Source organism: Neopsephotus bourkii, unplaced genomic scaffold (genome assembly GCF_033783945.1).
Source record: "Neopsephotus bourkii isolate Nb327-2 ecotype Australia unplaced genomic scaffold, CSIRO-AGI_Nbou_v1 NB_1634, whole genome shotgun sequence".
In the NCBI taxonomy this organism is placed as follows: domain Eukaryota; kingdom Metazoa; phylum Chordata; class Aves; order Psittaciformes; family Psittacidae; genus Neopsephotus; species Neopsephotus bourkii.
This window is the reverse complement of record NW_026902109.1, coordinates 11,045,428-11,067,466: the sequence shown is the minus strand read 5'-3', so window position 1 is coordinate 11,067,466 and position 22,039 is coordinate 11,045,428. Positions and strand designations below refer to the sequence as shown.

At 35.6% G+C, this 22,039-nt stretch overlaps 1 protein-coding gene across 2 annotated transcripts in view; it reads left to right on the top strand.

Annotated features, from left to right (window-relative positions):
- Positions 1 to 22,039, top strand: part of NRG3 (neuregulin 3) — a 423,949-nt gene that overhangs the window by 167,612 nt on the left and 234,298 nt on the right. For both annotated transcript variants that reach the window (XM_061373773.1, XM_061373772.1), the window contains exon 2: positions 8,564 to 8,693. In XM_061373773.1, coding sequence (XP_061229757.1) covers positions 8,564 to 8,693 — 130 coding nt within the window. The remainder of the gene's footprint in view (positions 1 to 8,563; positions 8,694 to 22,039) is intronic.

The window sequence follows — 22,039 nt, the reverse complement described above, 5'->3', positions numbered from 1 at the left end:
TCACTGAATTCCTCTATGAGTTTCTTTTGTATCAGTTAATGAGAAGTTCTGCTAAAGCAGACTGAATACATGTCTGATTGGCAAAAGCACTCTGCACCTAGAGTGCCCATCAGAACTGCCACGACTCAATTTTCGAAATAACTCTTCACATTGAATGCTAAAACCTTTTAGAGTTTTAGTTATTCCTGTTTCTTTGGCTCCTAGACATTGAACTTCTGAAAAACCCTGGCCTTTTGTTCTCATGGGGCTCTCTCCTGAGTCATCTCCCAATTTTTCAGCTTTCACTGGTTTCAGTTAGAGCTGTACAGGAGAATGCAGCCTCTGATGTGCAGTTCAGTATATATACATGTCTCAATTTAATTGGTATTCAGGATTCAGTATTCAAGTTCTTACATGATCCCATAGTACATTCTGAAGTGCTAGCTTTATTGGCTTCTCTGCCTTTGAGTTCCAGTTGCATGATATCATCAGGTGGACTTCTTTTTTGTACACTGTTTTTAGAAACAGTGGTTGCTTGCTTTGTTGTTTAAGTCGTGAAAGCAAACACGTACTTTAATGTGTAAGAGTTTTGCAAGCAGTTCTCTAATAGCACATGCTATTTTGCTAGTAATGCACTAGTAGCTTGAAAATCTTTTAATATGTTTTTCAAGACATGGATTAGTACTTGTATACTGTAATTTCAAACTGATAAAAGCATCTAGGAAATGTGAACAACATTTACTTCTGGAAAAGAATAGGACTTGAAGATCTAATTTCATCACTCACTGGCAAGGGAATGTGTGCTGATTTTTTGAGAGATGAGTGTTTCTTTTGTTTATTGTATGTTTCTGGAGCTTGAGCTGTTGTTTCTATGCAGTTGTTGATGTGGTGCTGTCTTCTGGTGATAGGGTAAAAAACCAGTCTTTTCAAGGATGTGGCTGGTTGTACCCACAGAGAAATGTTTCATAGAAATGTACTTGAGTTAATATCACATTAGCTTTCTTACATAATCCTCTGAAATAAGTACACAGGAAAAACGTTCAGACTGTATCTCACAGATAACAATTTCAGCTAACCTCGCAATCTGCCTGTGAAGACAGCTAGTGTGAATGATGATGTTTTGATGCCTCTGCTGCTTTAGCAGTTTGCTGAACTATACTGAATTGTTCATTTAAATCTGAAGGATAATAGAAAAGCTCCATGTATTCCCATATCTATAGCACAATTTTGCTTTATATCACAATGCAAACAAAACCTTTAAAGGTTATTGGATTGAATAAAACTTTGTGTGACACAGAATGGCTAAGGGGTAGCTACTTGAATAATCACCATTCAGAACTTGATTGCTAGTTATTTCAAAACTCTCTCTATAAATGCAATAAAATATATTTCATATTTTCAATAAGATTTTGGGGTTTAATCATAGATAAATGCATGCAAACAGTTCAGGCAAGTTTAGAACAAATACCCTGTTACTATTTTTTTAATAATGTTTTAATTTCTTGATACCTTTAAGTTTTTCACTGTCGTTTATTACTAGAATTTTAAAATTCAATTATCCCAGGAGTATTGCATAGCTAATGCCAACTAGTGTTCAGTTAGTACTGACAAAGGAAGATCTCTGCTTTGGATTTAAAGTATGTCTAGAATCCATACTTTACAAATATTTATGACTTAAGAAATAGTTACCATCATCTAAGGCTAAGTCATAATAAAACTTGCAAGTAATATTCAAGTTTTCCAGTCTTTATTCCTTAATGGATGTCATATTAGGGCTTGTTACCTTCTCGCCCTACCCACTTTCATTTGCTTCTAAAAGCACAGGAATAAAAATTTTAGATTATATGTTTTTTAAGATTCAGGGCATTGTGTGTAAACAAAGTAATATATAAACTATTCTATGTGTAATTTGCATTCTTTGCAAGACCCTTTCTGGTAGGACTACCACAAAATTCTAAAATACCAGGAGAAGCAGTACATGGTCCTATAAGAACTGCAAGGAACCCTGCTTATACTGAGTCATAGTAAATATTTTGCCATTGATATGACTGAACATAAAATTTAATTCTCTCTATGCTATTAAATGACCTTTTATGTTACCTTCTTTATAGAATACAATAGTGATAGTATGTTCTATTGTATAAGGAATGTGCTGTAAGAGATGCTTGGGGTTTTTGAGGAAGAGTTTTTTGATAACTGGAATTGCACTGTTGAAGGAAGTGCAAATTTTTTTTTTTTTTTTTTTGTGTGGTGCATTTAAAAATGGAATCAGTGATTTAAAGTAAACATTTCACATTTTTGGTGACCCAGGAAATCAGTGGTTCTCAGAGAAATTGTCAGTTATAGATTAATAACAAGATAAAACAAAAGGCTAATTTGCATGTTGAAACAGTCTATAAAGCTGGTAATATCTAATGGTAGTCAAAATATGTGTACTCTTAAGAAGTCTTTCAGTGTGTAAACTCTAGTACTAAGCCAAATGTGGTGTCTTAAATATTCCCTATTGATGTAATGTACTATGTAGTTGCCTTAGGTATGTTAATCAGTATATGTTACCTGATCGAATATACAAAAACCTGAACGTACACAAGTCCATGGGTCATGATGAAATCCATCCATGGGTCCTGAAGGAGCTGGCGAATGAAGTTGCTAAGCTGCTGGCCATCATATTTGAAAAATCATGGCAGTCAGGTGAAGTTCCTGACAACTGGGAAAAGGGAAATATAACCCCCATTTTCAAGAAGGGGAAAATGGATGACCCGGGGAATTACAGGCCAGTCAGTCTCACCTTTGTGCCTGGCAAAATCTTGGAGCAGATTCTCCTGGAAGGTATGCTAAGGTACATGAAAAACAACAAGGTGCTTGGTGACAGTCAGCATGGCTTCACTAAGGGGAAATCCTGCCTGACCAATTTGGTGGCCTTCTATAATGGGGCTGCAGAACTGATGGATGGGGTAGAGCAGAGGACGTCACTTACCTGGGCTTGTGCAAAGCATTCGACACTGTCCCACACGACATCCTTGTCTCTAAATTGAAGAGAAATCAATTTGATGAATGGACCACTCAGTGGATAAAGAACTGGCTGGATGGCCGCACACAAAGAGTTGTGGTCAATGGCTTGATGTCCAGCTGGAGACCAGTAACGAGTGGTGTCCCTCAGGGATCGGTGTTGGGACTGGTCTTGTTCAACACCTTCATCGGTGACATGGACAGTGGGATTGAGTGCGCCCTCAGCAAGTTTGCCGATGACACCAAGCTGTGTGGTTCGGTTGATACGCTGGAGGGAAGGAATGCCATCCAGAGGGACCTTGACACGCTTGTGAGGTGGGCTGATGCCACCCTTATGAAGTTTAACCATGCCAAGTGCAAGGTCCTACACCTGGGTTGGAGCAATCCCAGGCACAGCTACAGGCTGGGCAGAGAAGAGATTCAGAGCAGTCCTGCAGAGAAGGACTTGGGGATGCTGGTGGATGAGAAAATGAACATGAGCCGGCATTGTGCGCTTGCAGCCCAGAAAGCCAACCGTATCCTGGGCTGCATCAGAAGGAGTGTGACCAGCAGGTTGGAGAAGGTGATCCTGCCCCTCTGCTCTTGTGAGACCTCACCTGGAGTGTTTTGTGCAGTTCTGTTGTCCTCATCATAAAAAGGACCTGGAACTGTTGGAACAAGTCCAGAGGAGTGCCACGAGAATGATCAGGGGACTGGAGCACCTCCCATATGAAGATAGGCTGAGAAAGCTGGGGCTGTTCAGCCGGGAGAAGAGAAGGCTGCGTGGAGACCTCATAGCAGACTTCCAGTATCTGAAGGGAGCCTATAGGGATGCTGGGGAGGGACTCTTCATTAGGGATTATAGTGATAGGAGAGGGGGTAATGGGTTAAAACTTGAACAGGGGAAGTTTAGATTGGATGTAAGGGGGAAGTTCTTTACTGTAAGGGTGGTGAGGCATTGGAATGGGTTGCCCAGGGAAGTTGTGAATGCTCCATCCCTCGCTGTGTTCAAGGCCAGGTTGGATGAGGCCTTGGGTGACATTTTTTAGTGGGAGGTGTCCCTGCCCATGGCAGGGGAGATGGAACTAGATGACCTTATGGTCCTTTCCAACCCTAACTATTCTATGATTCTGTGTTACTATGGAGCTACAAAATTTGGATGTCCCACTACTAGTGACTTCAGAAAAGTTAAGCAGAGTCTTTTTTGTCTCTTGTTCTCCTAAGTATTATTTTTTTTTCCTCTTTCTATATCAGTTAAGGCTGTCCGTACAAAAACGTTTCTAATGAATCACATGGATGATGAGTATAATTTTATTTGAGGTTTCTAAAACCATAATGCTGAGACAGATGTGATGGGTGGGAATGGTTGCTGCTGCTGCAGTTTCTGAAAATACAGCTGCCACAAATGTGGATGTTTCTCAGGATATTTTAAGTCTTCCATTATCTTGCTCCCTGTATTTGTCCTTTGAAATTACAGGTTTATTAATATCAGAGCATAGTACTGGAAACAATGAATCTGGTAGCCTTGAAGTAAGATAGCATTTATAGTATCCTTATCATGCCTTAAAGATCACTCAATAAATTAGCTATAATGAGCCATCCTGTGCTGATACAAACATGATGAAATGGAGTAATGAGACAAAAATACAAAGTCACTCTTCTTTAGATCAGGCTTTAGACCCTAACAAACTAAAATAATTTCTGAAAATTTCCTGTTGTTTTTTTTTTTTTATATTCCCAAACAGTGTTGGGTTGTTTTGTTTTTTTTTGTTGTTGTTGTTTGTTGGTTTTTTTAACGATTCTATGCTTCTGAATACAAAATCTTGAAACCTTTGAAATGTGTACTGAATTCCTGTTTATTTGATGAAACAGTAATATCAGACTTGGCAGTAGAATATCCATTTTTGGAGCTCATCATGCATAAACCTTTGCTGATAAAGTGAGGCAAGAAAGGTAGAGCAAAAGTGCCTAGAAATTCTTTATTCCTATTTAGCTGGAAAGATTCCAGCAGAAATCAATGGCATCTGCTGCTTTTCCAAATAACACCTTGGTACTTTGCAGTTAAAAAAAAACAAAAACAACCTCATGAAAAAAGGAGACGTTATGGGAATATGGATTATTGCTATTTATGGACTGAGTTCAAGGACATCGGTATTCTTAACATAAGTTTCCCATAAATGTTTGGATCTGCTACCTATGCTCAAAGACTAGAAATAAAGGGCTCTACTATTTTGTGAATGCCTAGGTTATATTAATAATAAAAAAAAATAAAATCAAACTTCACATTAGAATGAATAATGGGTACTTACCAGGTTTCTGAAGCTGTAAAAGATGATTTCACAAAAACAAGTTGTAGAGTTGCAGAATGGTTTGGGTTGGAAGGGACTTTAAAGATCATCTAGTCCCACCTCCCTTGCCATGGGCAGGGACACCTTCCACTAGACCAGGTTGCTCAAAAAACAAAGTCAATTCAATATTTGCTTAGGAGTTAAAAAAAACCCTGCCAAAACACCCCCAAAACTCGGGGGGGGGGGGGGGGGGGAAGAGGAAGGGATGAAAATTAGACAAAAAGATTTCTTAGAAAAAAAATCAGGAAAATTATATAGTGTCTAAAGTGTTTTCTGTTGTTTTGTTCTTTCTATAGTTCTGTTTAGAAAAAGGTCTTACTTGTTTGTTTGGTGCGATGCGTTTTTGGTATGGTTTTATTTTTTGGTTTTGGTGTTTGGTTTTTTTTTCCTCCCTCAGTATTTAATGAAGCTGTAACAGAGTTTGTTCCATCATGAGTACAGCATGAAATAAAAGCAGGATTGTTACCTTTCAGAAAACTCACATCTTTTGTATGTATATCCAGCAGAAAATACCAAACAGCTCTAGGGATATCTAAGGCATCAATTAGTAACACAGCTGTTGATATTTTGAATGTTAGTGAATGACCTTTGTAGCTAAGGTATCTGATCTTTGCAGTCTGGAGGTCAGCTGTGTATAGAGAGAGGTTTCCATGTGCATCAACGCAAATACTCCCAAGACAGGAAGGCTATAATTGAAAACTGACTTTCAATGAGACAATATTTATTTAAAAAGAAAAAAAAAATACAAGTTACTCTGTACATTTCAACGTATTGTGTTCTTTCCAAGGCTGTCATAAGAAGCTGTCAGCATTGCTACCTAACTGTGTGCTTCATTTGGAAGGCTGACTTCCTGCAATGGCTGACCATAGTTTGTTAACAGTTTATATCAGCAAAGAAGTTCCATCACTTGTGTAATTTCAGTTATTGCTCAAATTAAGTTATGCTGTAGCTGTATCTTCAGTGGCACTTTTGCCAGTATAAAATGTCATGTCTGTTCTGACACTGCTGAATTGGCAAGAGTTTCTGCTGTGGACTTGATTGAATCTTGGATAATGATGAAGAGAGAAGTAAGATAAAACAGAACAAAACGTCTGAAAAACATATTTAATCTAAAACTGCAAAATGCTGACCTTGGCAAGGTATTTTTGAGTTAATTATCGCAGGAGTATCATGCACTTCAAACACAGTGAGAATTTAGCATGACATTGCCTCAAAGACAAGCTTTTTGATACTGTATGTCTCCTTGGTTTTTCTCTTCTCCTTTCGGGATATCTCAGATTACTTTGGTCTATGTAATGCAACTACCTTCATAAAAGTATTTGCACAGATTGTTTCTTCAGAGCAGGCTGACAAATGTAAGTGTTCTGTTCTCTAAAGCCATATCAAGTTGAGTTGCTACCCATCAAACAGTTTTAGTCACCTTGTGTAATTATCACAAGTGCTTTTATGTAACATTATCTTCAGTTTTTCATATTTAAAGGGGGTAGAAATGTTGTTTATTTTTTTTTTCCTAATCAAATTCTAAATGGCCATTTAAATGCTTCTGTATAAAATTGTCTTAAAAGGTAACTGGACTGCTTTTTTTTGTGCCTAAAGATATTTCTGTTACATAAAATCTGATCATTCTTGAAATGTCAGCAGTGATGTGCTAGTCACTGTTTGAATTTACAAACAACTTGTATTGTTTCCAGAATTCAATTTAACACATTTTACTTTTGCTTGCAGTCATTAAAAACCTAGTAGTTTTTATATAGCCTGTATCTTTTTTGTGTAAGTGTGCTGTCAGTGAACCTGCATTACGAATCTGCAAAGGTATTTTAAGGGAGACTTGTTGGAGTTTATTCCCAGGATTTTTTTTCTTTCCACTGAAAACCTTGAACTACAGTATTTTCTCTCTAGGGAACAAAAAAAAAGTGTTGTATACAAAGATTAGGGTGTGGGTTGTCTTACTCTTTTCAGATGCATTTTATTCATCTTCATTTAGTCTAGTAAACAATTTTATTTAAAAGAGACAAAGAATGAAAAAAGTTACCTTGAAAGATTTTTTGGAATTAGCTGAATTTTCTCACAGAACTGTATTTACAGGTGTTTTGTGCTGCAGTGTTTTTGGTTTTCAGCTTCTGTATTACATTGGCAGATACTTACTTTGTATTAAGTTATGAGCAAAAAAGCAAGCTAATGTGTTTTTTGCAAAGTTCCGTGTGCATCAAGCACAGCTTCATTCTTCTGGGAGAAGGTAACACAATAATTTGTGATTGTGTGGTATATAATGAAATGTTGTCCTACAATTTTAATATATGTTAGTATATTAGATCCTGGCCTTTATCCCTTCAAATGAGTAGGAATTTAAACTTCGAGAGTTAAGATTGTATATGAAGATCAAACCATTGCTCTGTAGAAATTGTTGTCTACTTTGAAAATCACACTTCAATAGAAAAATCCTTGTTTTAGGGAACAGAATTAAAATATCTTTCCGTCAAATATCTTCCTCTGAAAATTTCACTATAATTGTGAGTGCAGCTGGATTCAAACGGTTAAAGAGATCTATTAGAAGCCAGGAATTATAGCTCACCCCAACATACTGTCAGCCTATTCCAAATCCTGGTATCTATCTACATATTCCAAAGATACAGCCAACAGTCCAAACTGTAATTGGTTTTTTGAACTGCAATGAGGGTGTGTTCAGGTGGTGTACCTGAAATTACACAATCTAGGTTGCATTGCTTGTGTTCTGGGAGTTTTTGAGTCTAGTAGTTCAAATTAGAATTGTTCTTAGGCTTTTTGCTTTATTTTTTCTTTCATTGCTGCGGAGTTTGTGGTTCAGGATTTTCTTAGATTGTTACTATGTTAACTACTTTTGCTCAATTTTTTTAATGAAAAATGTGGATTTTATATAAAACTGTATTTCAGTGTACTAATATGAAAATATTTTTCCCGTTAAAGAATACAAAATAGACATGTTAACATTTTGGAAGGTATACTTTGGAAGCAGTTGAAATTATAGTTGACTTTGCTGCAGTCTAGAATATTTCCAACTATAAGATTCCCTTTGTGAGTCTTCTAAGAACTCAGTTGCATGTGATATGCAGTTGCACTGAAGTTTGCACTGTTCTTTTGCTTTCTGTTATTTAGTCTGTCTTGATTAATTGTTGTACTGAGACCGATTTGGTCTAATTTATTTAATATATACTTTAAGAACATCCAAGATTTATTCTTACAACATTTCTTTTTTTCTGTTCTCTCCGTAGATACTACAACGTATTCCACTGAGCGATCTGAGCACTTTAAGCCATGCAAAGACAAGGATCTTGCATATTGTCTCAATGAAGGGGAATGCTTTGTGATTGAAACCTTAACAGGATCACATAAACACTGCCGGTAAGTCCTTTGAGAAGAAGTTTCAAAACAAGTCTTCTGTCCAAGTGAGACAACATTAAGTTTAGACTTAGAATGTTACAAAGCAATGGGCTTTACTTCCGATTTGTTTCTATCCCTCACAGTTGATGGGGTTTGTTACTAGTATGTAATAATTCTAAATAGAAATATGGAAATGCAAAAAGCCACATTTTGATTACTTCTATAGATAAGAAAAATCTTCAGTATTCTGTTTTATAATCATATAAACAAGTAAAGATTAATGTTTTGGTTTATACATTTTTAAATCTTATATTCCTCTACATACCAGAAGTGTCCCTTTATTTTGGGTACTCAAAGTAGAGCTTTGATGATAGCTATATCGACCCTTAATTAAGAGAGGAATTGTTCAGTTAATAGTTTTAAGAATTAGGATTTCCTAAGTTCTAATAAGTGAAAGATAAAGAAGACTGTAATAGGTATCTGAACCTGCTACACAGCTGCTGAACTGTTATGCTCCTGAACTTCTGTTAATGTCTGTGACCATCCTGAACATATTTAAAGGAATATTAGAAAACTTTATCATTACATATAACTATGCTAGATGTAGTGGCCAGTAAAAGGGAGTGATATAAAGAAGGAATACTGTAACATCTTCCTAACGATAAGAATGTAAAAAAAGTCTGAACAATTAGAACAGTCTTAAATAGAAGAAGTCCAAAATGAAAACCTGTACTTGTGATGTTTTAATTTACACCCAGGATACTGTATTTGGCATATAGAAGTGTATCTAAGATGTCTATATACCCAAATTCTAAACTGAGCATCTAAACATGTAGGTATCACTAATATAAGTAATAAAAAAAATAAGGCAGTTGTAAGCTTTCTTGAATGATTTGGGACTTAAGCTGCTAAATCCTACTGAAAGTAGGAAAAAAGGCACAAAATCTTATGTGTTTTGTTTGAAAGTGGAAATTTATGAGTTTAAAGATTGATGAAAGTCTGCTTATCATCAACAGAATATTTCTGAGATTTTTATTTTTAAGGCTATGCTGGTATCTTTTTTCTCATTCAGAATGGTCATGCTTCCATGACCATTTGTTTCTTCTCTTTATTTTATGTTTTCATGTGGCATCTTTATTAAACTGAGTCATTAGTCATGGAAAAAATTATGACTTTTTCAACTTCCATCATAAAATGTTACAGGTATTTTTTTTCTCGAAGGAAGTGTGTGATTTTCAGTTTTAGTAATCTCGTGAGCTGTTAACAAAGGAATTAAATCACTTGTTTAAGCATTTTTCATTGTCAGAATATTAAAACTGGACAAAGTGGTACAAACTAATAGCAGGGAGAATTTGATAAATATGGTAAGTTTTACTTACCTTCATGAATTTAATAGCTAATTTATTTGAATGCACCACTTTAGTAAACTGTATGGATTGAATTTTTAAATATATGCAGGAGTATTTCTCATAATAGAGCTGTCTTTAGTTAGTTGGTTGGTTTTAGTACTGTCAAGATCTTTCCTGTTGTCTGCCTTTGTCAAATTCTTACTTGCTGTGATTCTAATGCTTCAGTCTGGCTAACGGTTTGAAGCTTTTCCCCTTAACTAAACAAACCAGAGTGTTGAGTTTTCATTGTTTCCAGCACAGGGAAATCTTTTCATAGGTTCTTTTGTGTTATTCTTCCACAGGGAAATAGGGCTATCATTTGTGGATACTGCTAGCTCCCATATGTAAAAGATTTGCATTGCTTGTACAAGTTTCAGGCATTGACACGTTCTATGGGAATTAAACATCTGCTTATTTCCGGGTTACTTGGAAGAGTGCAACACAAAAAGACATGTATAAGGCAATAAAAATTCATATAGCAAGAGAAGATGCATTTTAAAATTTAAAAGGTGATTAAACTAGTTATAATGCTTTGTTTAATTCTGTAAGGACCTTCAACGCAGCAAGCAGCAGCTTGTTCAGAATTGCTTTTATGATACTGATGTGTATGTCATGAACAAAGAGAAACATTATGATTTGACCTTCAAATTCTTTATCTCTACCTTGGTAACAGCCTGTATGTCTCTTTGTCAGGGACAGTGCTGTAGTGAGTCAGATGCAGGTGTTTTTTCTATCTCTCTGTAGCCTAGAACCATGCTCTGAAATAGCAGCTAGAATATATATGTATAGCAAAACACAGTATTGCTGTACTGTATTTGTCGTCTAACTAGAGGAAAAAAAAAGGTAACTTTCCTTGAGAACGGAAGGTTTGCGAATTCCCATTGCAATTAAAAGTCATTTGAATATGGAATTATGAAAACTTAGAGAGTGAATTGATACTTTGCTCTTAGAATTAAGCTGCATTGTGTTTTCTCACTGGGAGTCAGATTTTACATCTGTTCTGGGAACAGAGTATCAAGTTGCTGAAATGGAAATTTGCCATGTGAAACAGCTGTAGATAGAAGACCTTGATGTAGCAAAAAAACTTTCATCCCACTTTGTTAGGTTTAAGGATGGTTAGGAGATGATATATGGAGGCATTTGTGCAGTTGTTACCAACCCAAACACAGCAACCCTCCACCCCAAGAAAGGAAAAAACAAAACAAACAAAAACCAACCAGACAACCCAGAAACCAAACAAAAAAAAGAGATCTGGTAGCCATTAATAAATACTTGAGTTACATTGTGGACCTCTTCTGTATTCTCGTGAACCATACTCTCCGTGTAAACAGTTTCAACTGGCAGTTCAGGCACCTTTCAGAGTTGACAAAATTCATCATATTCAACAATAGGAGGAGATAACTCCAGCAGTTAGTAATGACATTGGCAGCTGGATGCTGTAGAACACTGTAGTTATAAAGCTTTATAACTTTCTCCTGTTTTGTGAGATACATGCTTTAGCTAGTAGAAAACCTATAATCATGGAGAGTGGGACGAGCGTGCACCATATGTAAAGGGCAAGAGAGGGGCTGTGTTGTAGGAGACCGCTGCAGATACAGTAAATGAGGAGATCTGAAGTAGCCCTGCTTCTGCATCTTCTGTTCTTATCAACCTACAGAGGAGGTGTCATGGGATTAATTAATTATTTATTTATTTAGCTTAGCAACTGGAGGAAAGAAATAAAGGAATGGTTATATTTTCAAATTCTGTAATCCCATTTTCATTTGAACTTTTACATTTTACTCACTTTGTCTTGGTGAAAACTTGCCTGTGGATATAAAGTGGCAGAGTTCACCCACATAGTTAGGTAACGAACAAGATATGCTGACTGTTTTTTGTGCTATTTTAAAGGTGTAACTTCAGTATTTATTTTGTGAATGGTTTAACACGGGCTTCTTTTAAGGATAGGGTAGGTCAGCAGTAGGGAAACTTTATATTTAGCTTCTCCATATGCTGATTTCTTTTTTCTTTTTTTTTTTTTTTTTTTCCCTGTTGCCTTCTTGAGAATTTAAGCTGAATGGTAATGGTGCTTTTAGTTGTTATTTACAGAAAACAAATGAAGCATGCTGTCAACACTGATGCATCAGTGTTGAATGGGTTATTACATGATGCAGTCTTTAAAAAAAGTTTTGTTTTTATCTGCACAATTTCATTTCAAAGACCCTATCTCAAGTAACTTTGGGTTTTGTGGGTTCGTTGGAGTTTTTGTTTCATTTTGCTTTTTTGGGAGGCATGAATCCTTTTTATTTTTCTTTTCCTTTTTTCTTTTTATTTTTTATTTTTTTTCTTCTTTTTCCCCTTCTTAGACCCTTCATTTTCTTCTGATTACCCATTTAGGACTGGAGAACAGTAGATGAATGAGTGGCAAAAATTTGAAGGGAAAAAAGGATTGCACTGTAAATTTCTTTCCTGAAAGAAGCCATTAAAACTATTGTGGAAATCTTGGTATTGGCAGTGACCTACAATGTACTCTATAGATTTGAGTATGTTGGATGCGATACTCATAGAATCACAGAATAGTTAGGGTTGGAAAGGACCTGAAGGTTACCTAGTTTCAACCCCCTGCCATGGACAGGGACACCTCACACCAGACCATGCTGCCCAAGGCTCTGGCCAGTTTGGCCTTGAATACTGCCAGGGATTGAACATTTACCATGTCTTTGTGCAACCTGTTCCAGAATTTTCCAGAATGCTTCTGACATGGGAATAAAGCAAACCCAGGAAATTACTAAATATTGAGTAGCATTTAATAATAAAACATCTCATTTATGCCACATTATTACAAGGTTAGTTTCAATAAAAATAATCCCTTGCATTAAGCTGACAACATAACATGCAGCTAGAAAGAATTTAAAGGAGAAGGAAAGCTGTGCTTAAAATCTAAGATGTGTTCCATGTCAAGGGCAATCAACAGCCCTCCTGTTGTGAAAATTATTGGCTTATGAGCATAGCTGTAGCACATATCTAGACTATATTTGCATAGTTGCACACGTTAGCTGGAAATGTTTCCATTTTACTTTCATGTTTTCTTTAGAAAAGCAGAAGTGAACTTGAAATACCACATTAAGTAGCTCCAACCTGTTTTTAAGCAAATATTATAATTTAGATGCCACATTGCATTATTATTACATCACCTTTCAAAACTTGTGGTTGCCTTCAGCTCAAATGGAATAACTTGTCTGCCTAAAGCATTGCGACTGTGATACTTTTCAAAACTCAGGCCTGTAGGAAGTCAGGAAGCAGAAATTCTGGCCAAGAAGTCTGTCACACAGACTGCACATGCCAGAGTAGAATATGCTCAGCTATGCTCCTATACTCATAATCCAGACAGAACTGGTAAACGACAAATAACATCTTTTCTTTCTTTATGCAATATCAATAACAAATCTGCAATTTGACTACTTTTCCATTTTTTCATTGGTAAACCTCAAGCTTTCCTTGACTAGTTTTTTAAATGTTTTTTTTCTTCATACAACCCCCCACCCCCCCAAAAAAAACATGCCTCAAACCCAAACTAGTTCTGCATTCTCTTTCAAGCTCCTGTTCTTGAAATATTAGGAATAGGTTGCATGACTTACTGTTATACACTTGGTTTATCATTTTAAATCTTTTGAGATATGAACCATAAAGCAAAATGGTTTCTAAACCTCAAAACGAAGTGGTATAAAGCCCAAGATGTCCATAAGGCTTGTACTTGTTACCTAGGTATCATCAGTTTTTTTTATATTACCTAGTCTTACATAATTTTTAGTCTTTGGCCTGAAATGGTGAGTAATTGACACATAAAGTTAGAGCTCAATTAATTAGAATCAGTTGATCAGAATAAAAACTGAAGTATTCTGCCCAACTACTAAACTTCACCTACATAAACCAGTATTTCTCAGTTATCCCTACTTGTTTTCTAGTAGTCCTCTAAAATTAAAACCCTTCAAGTCTGATATAACAATTCAACAAATAACAAATAGGTTTCAAATTTAAAGACTGAGCCTTTAACATCCTTCCCTAGCAAAACAGTGCAAGAACATATTATGTGATACGCACACTAAACACAGCTGTATTCAGTTAACACCTGATTCTTGCTTTCATAATTTAACATTCAGATGATGGAGACTCTTGAGAAAGCTTCTTGTCAAAGTACTTTAATGATTGATTAATTTTCACAGTCTCAACACTCCATTTTACTGTGGTTTTTATTTACAGATTTTCCCCAAGATTATTGCATTTAGAAGATACTTACCTTCAATCTTATGTGACTTCTGTGGTAGAAAATACTTTAAGCTTGAAAAATATCTATATATGAAAATTGAAAGCCTTATGAAGTTCAATTTCAGATATTTGCAAAACTGAGTTTTTCAGTGCAGCAGTATAATAGTCAAACATCATAATGGATGTTTCTCTGGATGTGTGTACAAAAATTCACCCTTTACCATACAGGATAAATTAATTTCATGTTAAAAAGAAATAAGAATAAAATAAAGCTTTGTATGTAGTCACCATTTTAGGTTTCTCTTGAGGTGCTGTGGTGCATGTTTGCATGATATTTCAGGTTTCTGCTGAGCCTCTTAAACAGGCCAGATTTTCCAATGATTTCCCTTTGAAAAACCTTGATTACTAAACAGTATAATTTGCTGGTTCCATTTCTGTCTTTTGAAGTCAGGAAATTTACAATTCTCCAGGAGTGTAACATAGCATTCAGGTTATGAAGATGCACTTCTGTCAGAGCAATAAGGTTAAAGGCACAGTACCATACACATAAAATTTATGCTCAGATATTTAAATTACACACTAATTTAACTTAATTCATCTGTGATTAATTTGATTGAAGAAAATATCCATAAAAATAAAAGAAAACTCGTAGTAAATTCCATTTTGTTTGATAAGCTTATTCAAATTAATATTATTGAAAGAGTTTGAGAAAGAAGAAATAAAGGAGAATTTGCATAGCTATGCATCCAAAGTTAATGTTGAAGCTGAAGAGAATGAATATGTTTTTAACTTATGTCAGTATAGAGGACTGAAAAACTGTGGAATTCATTTCTCTTTCGGAGTAAGAAAAGACTAGTGTAAATCCTTTTTCAGTTAGCAAAGATTGGGACAACATATTTACAGGCTTAGGGCATCCCCCTGCCTATTTTTTGTTTGTTTGTTTTGCTTTGTTTTGTTTTTCTCTAAGCCAAATATTTGTAATTCACAGATAAGAGCTGTCAAATTGAACAGTGTTAATTCTTTCATTTATGTATATACACAGTTATTTTGCAAACAGAAGTATAATTTCTTTGAACAACCAGTAATGTGACTGCAACAAAAATATTTCTGGAAGCTTTAAGTAAACTAATTTCTTTCTGGTGAACTGAAGAGAAAGGGACCTAATTCACCTTGTATTGCATTTGGCAAGATCCCTTCAGTTGGCTGAAGCAAGAGATTGGCTATAACCTGGATTTTCAGTAGAGAGAAGTAAGGAAGGTAGTTGCCAGCTCAGAAGCTGAGATAGCTTTTTCTTGAAGCAGCTAATAATTCTTGGATTTCTTGTTTTGGCACCTAACAGGAGATCATGAAGCAGTGCTATCCTAGCATTTATTCTCATGTTTTACTAGCAAGAATACTTAAAGCTGGTGGAATCTTGAATTTTCATCACCACCTTTTGTGAGCCTACACATCTTTTGAAGCTGTCTTGTCATAATAGGTTAGCAAGGCATCTTGATAGTAAAGCACATCTCCACTGGAAGAGATGACTCAAATCTGTTCTATACAAAATACAAAATTCCACGAAGAAAGCTTCTTTTTTTCATGGGAGAAACTGCCTCCTGTTTCCTAATTCTAAAGCAAAATAAAGCGACCTACAGAAAGCTATTGCTCAGTACATGCTGTCTGAAACTGAATACAAGATAGATGAAAGGTATATTCTGAAAATCATAAAAATATAATATGGCAAAGTCCTTTCTCTGCAGAGGAATATTCCATCAATTGATAAGAATTCAGTGTCCACCCCCCCCCTTGCTTTCCAAAACCTGTGAGTGTGAAAAAAATAATGGATAGCTTTTGTAGTACGCACAAAATATTTGTAGGAGAGAAAGCCTTAAAAAGTATGGGTGAAATTTCAAATGCATGTATTGCATCTATCTTGAAGCTAGCATATGCAAATATTCTGTCATCAAGCTCTGCTTTTAAATTAACTTGGAAATGAGTTAGGGTTTTTGTTGTTGTTGTTCTTACCTCCCTTAGGCAAGAAGGAATTTGTGAAGTGCGTAATGCAGGCATCTGAAATATCTCATTTAAATTCTCATCCTTAAGTACACTGAAAGCAATAGCATTTCCAATCTAATCCTATCTGCAGATATTCTCCCAGAAGGTCTGCTGGAAAAATCTTGATAGGAAAAGAAATAAACTCTGGACAATTGAGTTATTTAAATAGAAATAAATGCCAGGTTTATCAAAATGCTAACTATCAAAACTTTAATCCACTAGTACTCTAGGTTAATCTAAATGAGAAAAACAAAGCAACCCTCCTGTTTCCTTCATCACTCAAAGTCCTTTCTGGTACCTCGAATAGGAAGAGGGGAAGTGAGGCAAAAGTATTTGAATTCTGTACTGTTATTGAAACTGAAGTACCTAAGATAAGACAGGCAGGTAAGCTGTATCCATTAATGTAGTGTTTACGAATGTGTGGATTGCTTAAATCTGAAACAAGCTTCTTGAAGTTAGTCCAGTGCAGAGAGAGATGAACTCTTTAAGCAACCTATACATTTGGGTGGTCTTTTGTGCATTGGAAAGATTTTTTTCTGAGGTCCAGTTTAACGCTTTTTTAGCAGAAGTTCAAGCTGTTCACCATGGAAACATTACCACTTTCTTTGTAACTTCTTCTTACAGCTTATTTAAATTTGTTGTTTCCTCCCCATATATGTCTTCTGGAGGTTAACTTCTCCAGTCTTACCTCAAACTGATGCTTTTCAGATTTTGAATTCTGAATTTACAAACTGTAACTCACAAAAGTGATTTTGCAAAGGAATTTATATCACTTTTGGGGCTGAGGATGAAGACTGGTTCAGGCTTATTAGTTGCTGTTGGCTGCATCCATGTAGATTGCCTGTGTAGCTGTTATACTATACTTTGCAAGTGCACCACAAAACTTACTTTGAACTAACACTGTCTATGCAGTGTAGGATCAGTTGTTGCTTTCAGTCACTCACATGGCTAGTTTACATAAAAATGCTTATTAATTAGGAAAAAAAATCCTTGCAACCTCTAAAATATTTCAAATAGAAATGCAAAACCTAATAAAGATGGGGTACAGAATGATTTCATGCAGTAAAATACTTAGTATTTTCTTCAGAAGCTCTTGGGAATCACTTTTATTTTCTCAAATGAAATTGTTTCCAGTGAAAATTTGAGCTTATTAAATCAGTGTCAGCTTCTGTTTGAACAGGCTTTTTTGGTTGGTTCTCCACTCATTCTTCTTTTTAAACCAAAAATACTTTTTTTCCTTTGTAGGAGGAAAACCAAAGGGTTGTGACTGTTACTTAAAGCTCTATGGTGACTGAATATAACTCAAAAACGTCAAACTTTCAAATCCCAGTTTTGTGTGTAGGCAAGATGTATTCTTCTGCACACTGTTAGCTAGCAAAACAATTCATCTGTGTAAAAAAAAAAAAAAACCCAACCAAACAAAACAAAAAAAAAAAAACAACAAAAAACAAACAACATAAAACCCAAAAAAAAACCCCACAAAACCAACCCTCAACAGCTATTGTGGAATGACAAATAAAGGACAAAAGGTAGAATCAAACCAGTGCCTTTTTCTAACTTCTCACTAAACTCTTAAAACACAAAGATGTGTAATGATGACTCCTAACTATCATGTAGTAGGGTTTTTGTATGCTCCAAAGTTATATTAGCCACAGGAGATGGCCTGCTGTTATCTTAGTGCTACATGTGTTGCTCAACTGTTAATTTCCAAAATGGTCAACCCTGAAGTAAATGTTTAACTCCCTGTTATGTTTTAAATCTCCATTAACACAGAATCAGTTCTCATTGGAAGCAAACATGAGGATTTCCATGTATCCTAACATCCTTAACAACCTGTTTTCTGTTGCATAGCTTAGCATACTTTTTCTGATTTGTGAATATGCTGTACTAGATCATGTACTGAACCTTGTAACTGAGGAAGTTGTACAACAAGTTAAAAGTACAAATAGGTCACTATATACATTATGGATGTTTAATACTTGTCAGAAAATCCTTATGGTGTGATTTCATTACTGTGTCTGCTGGAAAGTATCAAGACTCAGCAGAGCTTTAGTTGAGTGTCTAAGCAGAGCTTTAATTCTGGATAGAGCCATAATACTTTATTTAGCATGTATATTTTAAATCTCTGAAGACTATCACAACCAAATTAACTTATGCCTTATTTTTAGCAACAGTACTGAATATGAAATCTAGCTTTAAACTGCTGCTTTTAAATTCTGTATTTTGAATATATGACTAGATGTTTGCTTATTTAGTCTTATTAGAAGGTGCAAAGGAACCACTGGATATTAAATATAAATTGACTGTTAAATCACCATGTTCTAGAAAGATGACCAAACATGAGCAAAACTTTAGACTTGCTGAGTTATAGTATCTACCACTGTCTTAGCTTTGAAATAAATGCAAATAGAAAATTCAGTGTCTCTGCACAGATTATTGCATTTTTAACTGTTGTCTTCTGCTGATACTGGGTCTGAAAGGATATTTGTCCTGATCGTGACCTTATCAGGATACTGATATATGTTGCTTTCTGCATACCTGCAATTCTGTGTTTCTTAATATCCTTTATTCTCCTGGCAAGGACCTACAAATGCTGCATTTCTCTCCTGGAAGGTGCAAAGCCTGCATTGTTTAGCAGCATTGGAACTGGTGTGCAAATTTTCTGCAGTATTCAGCTGATTCTCTAGCTCTGATTAAGGTGTTCTGACTCCATGCTGGAACAGCAGTAGTACAGTAATAGCAGTAAAATCATAAACTTTAGGTACACTAAAAGCTACTGGATTTCTTTTACAGCAAGCTGAAATCACATGATTTTAATTAGCCTTTCAACACTGAATGAAAATGGCTACATTGGGGTTATTTGCAAGGAAATACAAAATTTAGAATTTTGGGGTTTTTTGGGCATTTTTTGTAAAAAATATTAAAAATACATACAAGTTAAAAATATTAAAATTAATACATGAAAATTCAAGATAAGCAATCACAATATCTAGCTCTCGTGGTAACAGTCTTTCGCTCTTGGAGCAGAATATAGTGAAACTTTGAAGGTTAGACAATATTAAAAGTTCTTTATAAAAATGTCCTTAAATATGGATAATTTAAGCATACAAACATATTCAAGTAAAAGCTTGAATTTCATGTATCATTGGACATTGTAGTCAAGTCTGTAGTTTCTGGTCTTTGGCTAAATACAATTTGGAATCTCAGCTGTTATATGAAAAAAAGTATATTGCTATGCTTTTATTAGAAGTTAAAGAACTTTAGAAAGAAGACTGGGTGTAAGGTACAGCTGTGTGCTTGGAACAAATAACAACATTCTGCAAGGTATATTATAATGCATACTGTATGTTTTCTCCAAGCCATGTGGGATTGTGTTTTATTTTTAATGAAGCATGATCTGTATTAAAAGCCTTTGTATTTTTTATACATGCATGAGAGAATTTATCATCTTGATTTATGCTTAAAACTTTCTGAAAACCCTTGTTCTAGGTAATCTCTGTGCAATGTTTTGTTTTGGTTTTTTTTAGTTGATACACTTGCTAGTTTTTTCACGGGAAGCATCCTTGGACTGTAGTACTTTGACCACTGAATAAATCAGTAGTGTCATGGAAACCAGATACTTTTGAACTGAACAGATACCTTATAACTAAAGGACTAGCTAACTGGAAGAACTGAAGGATGGTAGCCTCTTTCCATCAGTTACTGTGTGTTTCTTAGAAAGCAATTCTATTTGGTCTTTTCAGTCAATGGTCTATTTACTCAATGTGTAAGGTTTTCTAAACAGGCCTTTTGTCTGTCCCTTTCCTAGTCTATGATGCTTCATTCCAGTTTCATGGGGGGGGGGTGTATTTTTTTTTGTTGTTGTTGTTTGTTTTTTTTGTTGTTGTTGTTTTATTTTTTATTTAAGAAGCTTATTGAGGACAGGGAAAAACATTAGAAATAAAGTGAAACCTCTACTTGATCTTATTGGCCTCGAGATGATCTCTGCAGACAGGCCATATTCCTTTGGCCATGTTTCATGCAAAAATGTAGGAGGATTTTCTCTACTTTTTTATTTTTTTATTCTTTTTAATTCTGATTTTTGAAAAGTAAGGGCTAGGATAAAAATGCAACATTTAAAGTGAAGATTAGGAGGCTGGAGTTGATGGGGTTACTCTGGCAGACTCTAATGCTTCAGAATGGAACTTTGTGCAGGGGTTGCACTTGAGTCACGCTGTCCATTTACTTCTGCGGTTCTTCTTTGTGTGCTTTTCTTCTTGTTCTTGTATTTTTAAATGCCTTCTGATACCATTCAGATAGTGGTGAGGTTCTGGCTTTCTGGGTCTATTAACATTTCAGAAGTCTGGAGGAGGGCAGGGTAAAGTGAACATATGATCGTAGTCCTGGACAGAGCATTTCTAGTGGATTGCTTTCAGAAGCAATTTTAATATTTTTTCTTAGATTTCTCAGTTGTGAACTGAAGCTGCTGATAGAGCTCATAAGCATGACCAAATGTTAAAAATGAGGTTTCCTGTAATCCTGTAAGGGGAATACTAACAAAAACCTGAAACAGATTTCCATCCCCAACCCCCATAGCTGGAAGGCTTCATTTCAAACATTGTATTGACAAATTCATAAGAAAAGGTGGGCAACATTACCAGTAATGACTGTGGTTGCTGGCTGAATGGGCATGGTTAAGGCATCAGAGTGACTGTATGCTGATTATCTTTGAGGGCTCCAGAGGAAAAGATGGAGAATGAGGATTTTGATGATTTACTATGCGGAGAACATGGGAAACTAAGATTAGAACGTGATTAATAAGCCATCAACAATTAAATAAGCCAAACTGCCTAAATATAGAGGGGTTTTTGTGTACAGGCACCATTGAAGTCTGTGTGCTGAGGAAAGTTACACATAAGGAAACACTGTCCATACGTCTGTGGTACAACTTTCATGCTAAATTGCTTATGTTTGAGTATGATTCGCTAACCAAAAAGCTGCATAGATTATTGGAACTTCATGTTACTGCATTGTCCAGGGACTATGCAATTTTTGTCTTATTAGAACAATGGTCCATTCATACATGCACTAAATCAGTTCATATTACTGAGCCAACAGAAGAGCATGACATTGCAGCTGGTCTGGCAAAATATGTATCAATGAGATATTGATCTAGTGTGATAGAGAAAAACTTTGCTAAAATGGCCTCAAAAAAAGAGGAAAACTATCTCCTTATTGCATTATTGGTTCAAATTGTACAAGATGATGAAAAAAAGGGTAGTAATACAGCATGAGGGAAAGCTTTAGGATTTTCCTTTTCTCCATTACTTTGACTTACTTTTGACATTACTTTTGATCATTCCATTCACAAAAGAGATGTGTGTCATATAAAGCTGATAACTAAGTATTCAGGGGTTTTATTGTTTACTGTTTTGCTATTACTGCATTTGGTGTAGGGCTGCGAGTTTACCTCTGTATACAAGAGCTTTAAAATTGCCCACTCTTGTGGAACCAGGAGTTGCTAACAGCAAAACAAAAAACTTCTGTCAGAAAATGTTAATTCCCTGGACCCAAATATTTTATCTGAAATACCTCATTTCTACACAGATTCTGCTGAACTGACAGAAATATTCTTTTCTGGATAGTTGTGGAGGGCTTATGCTTACTTTTTCTTCCTTCCCTCATAAAGTCTCCTGGATCTTTTACCTGTTGATTCTG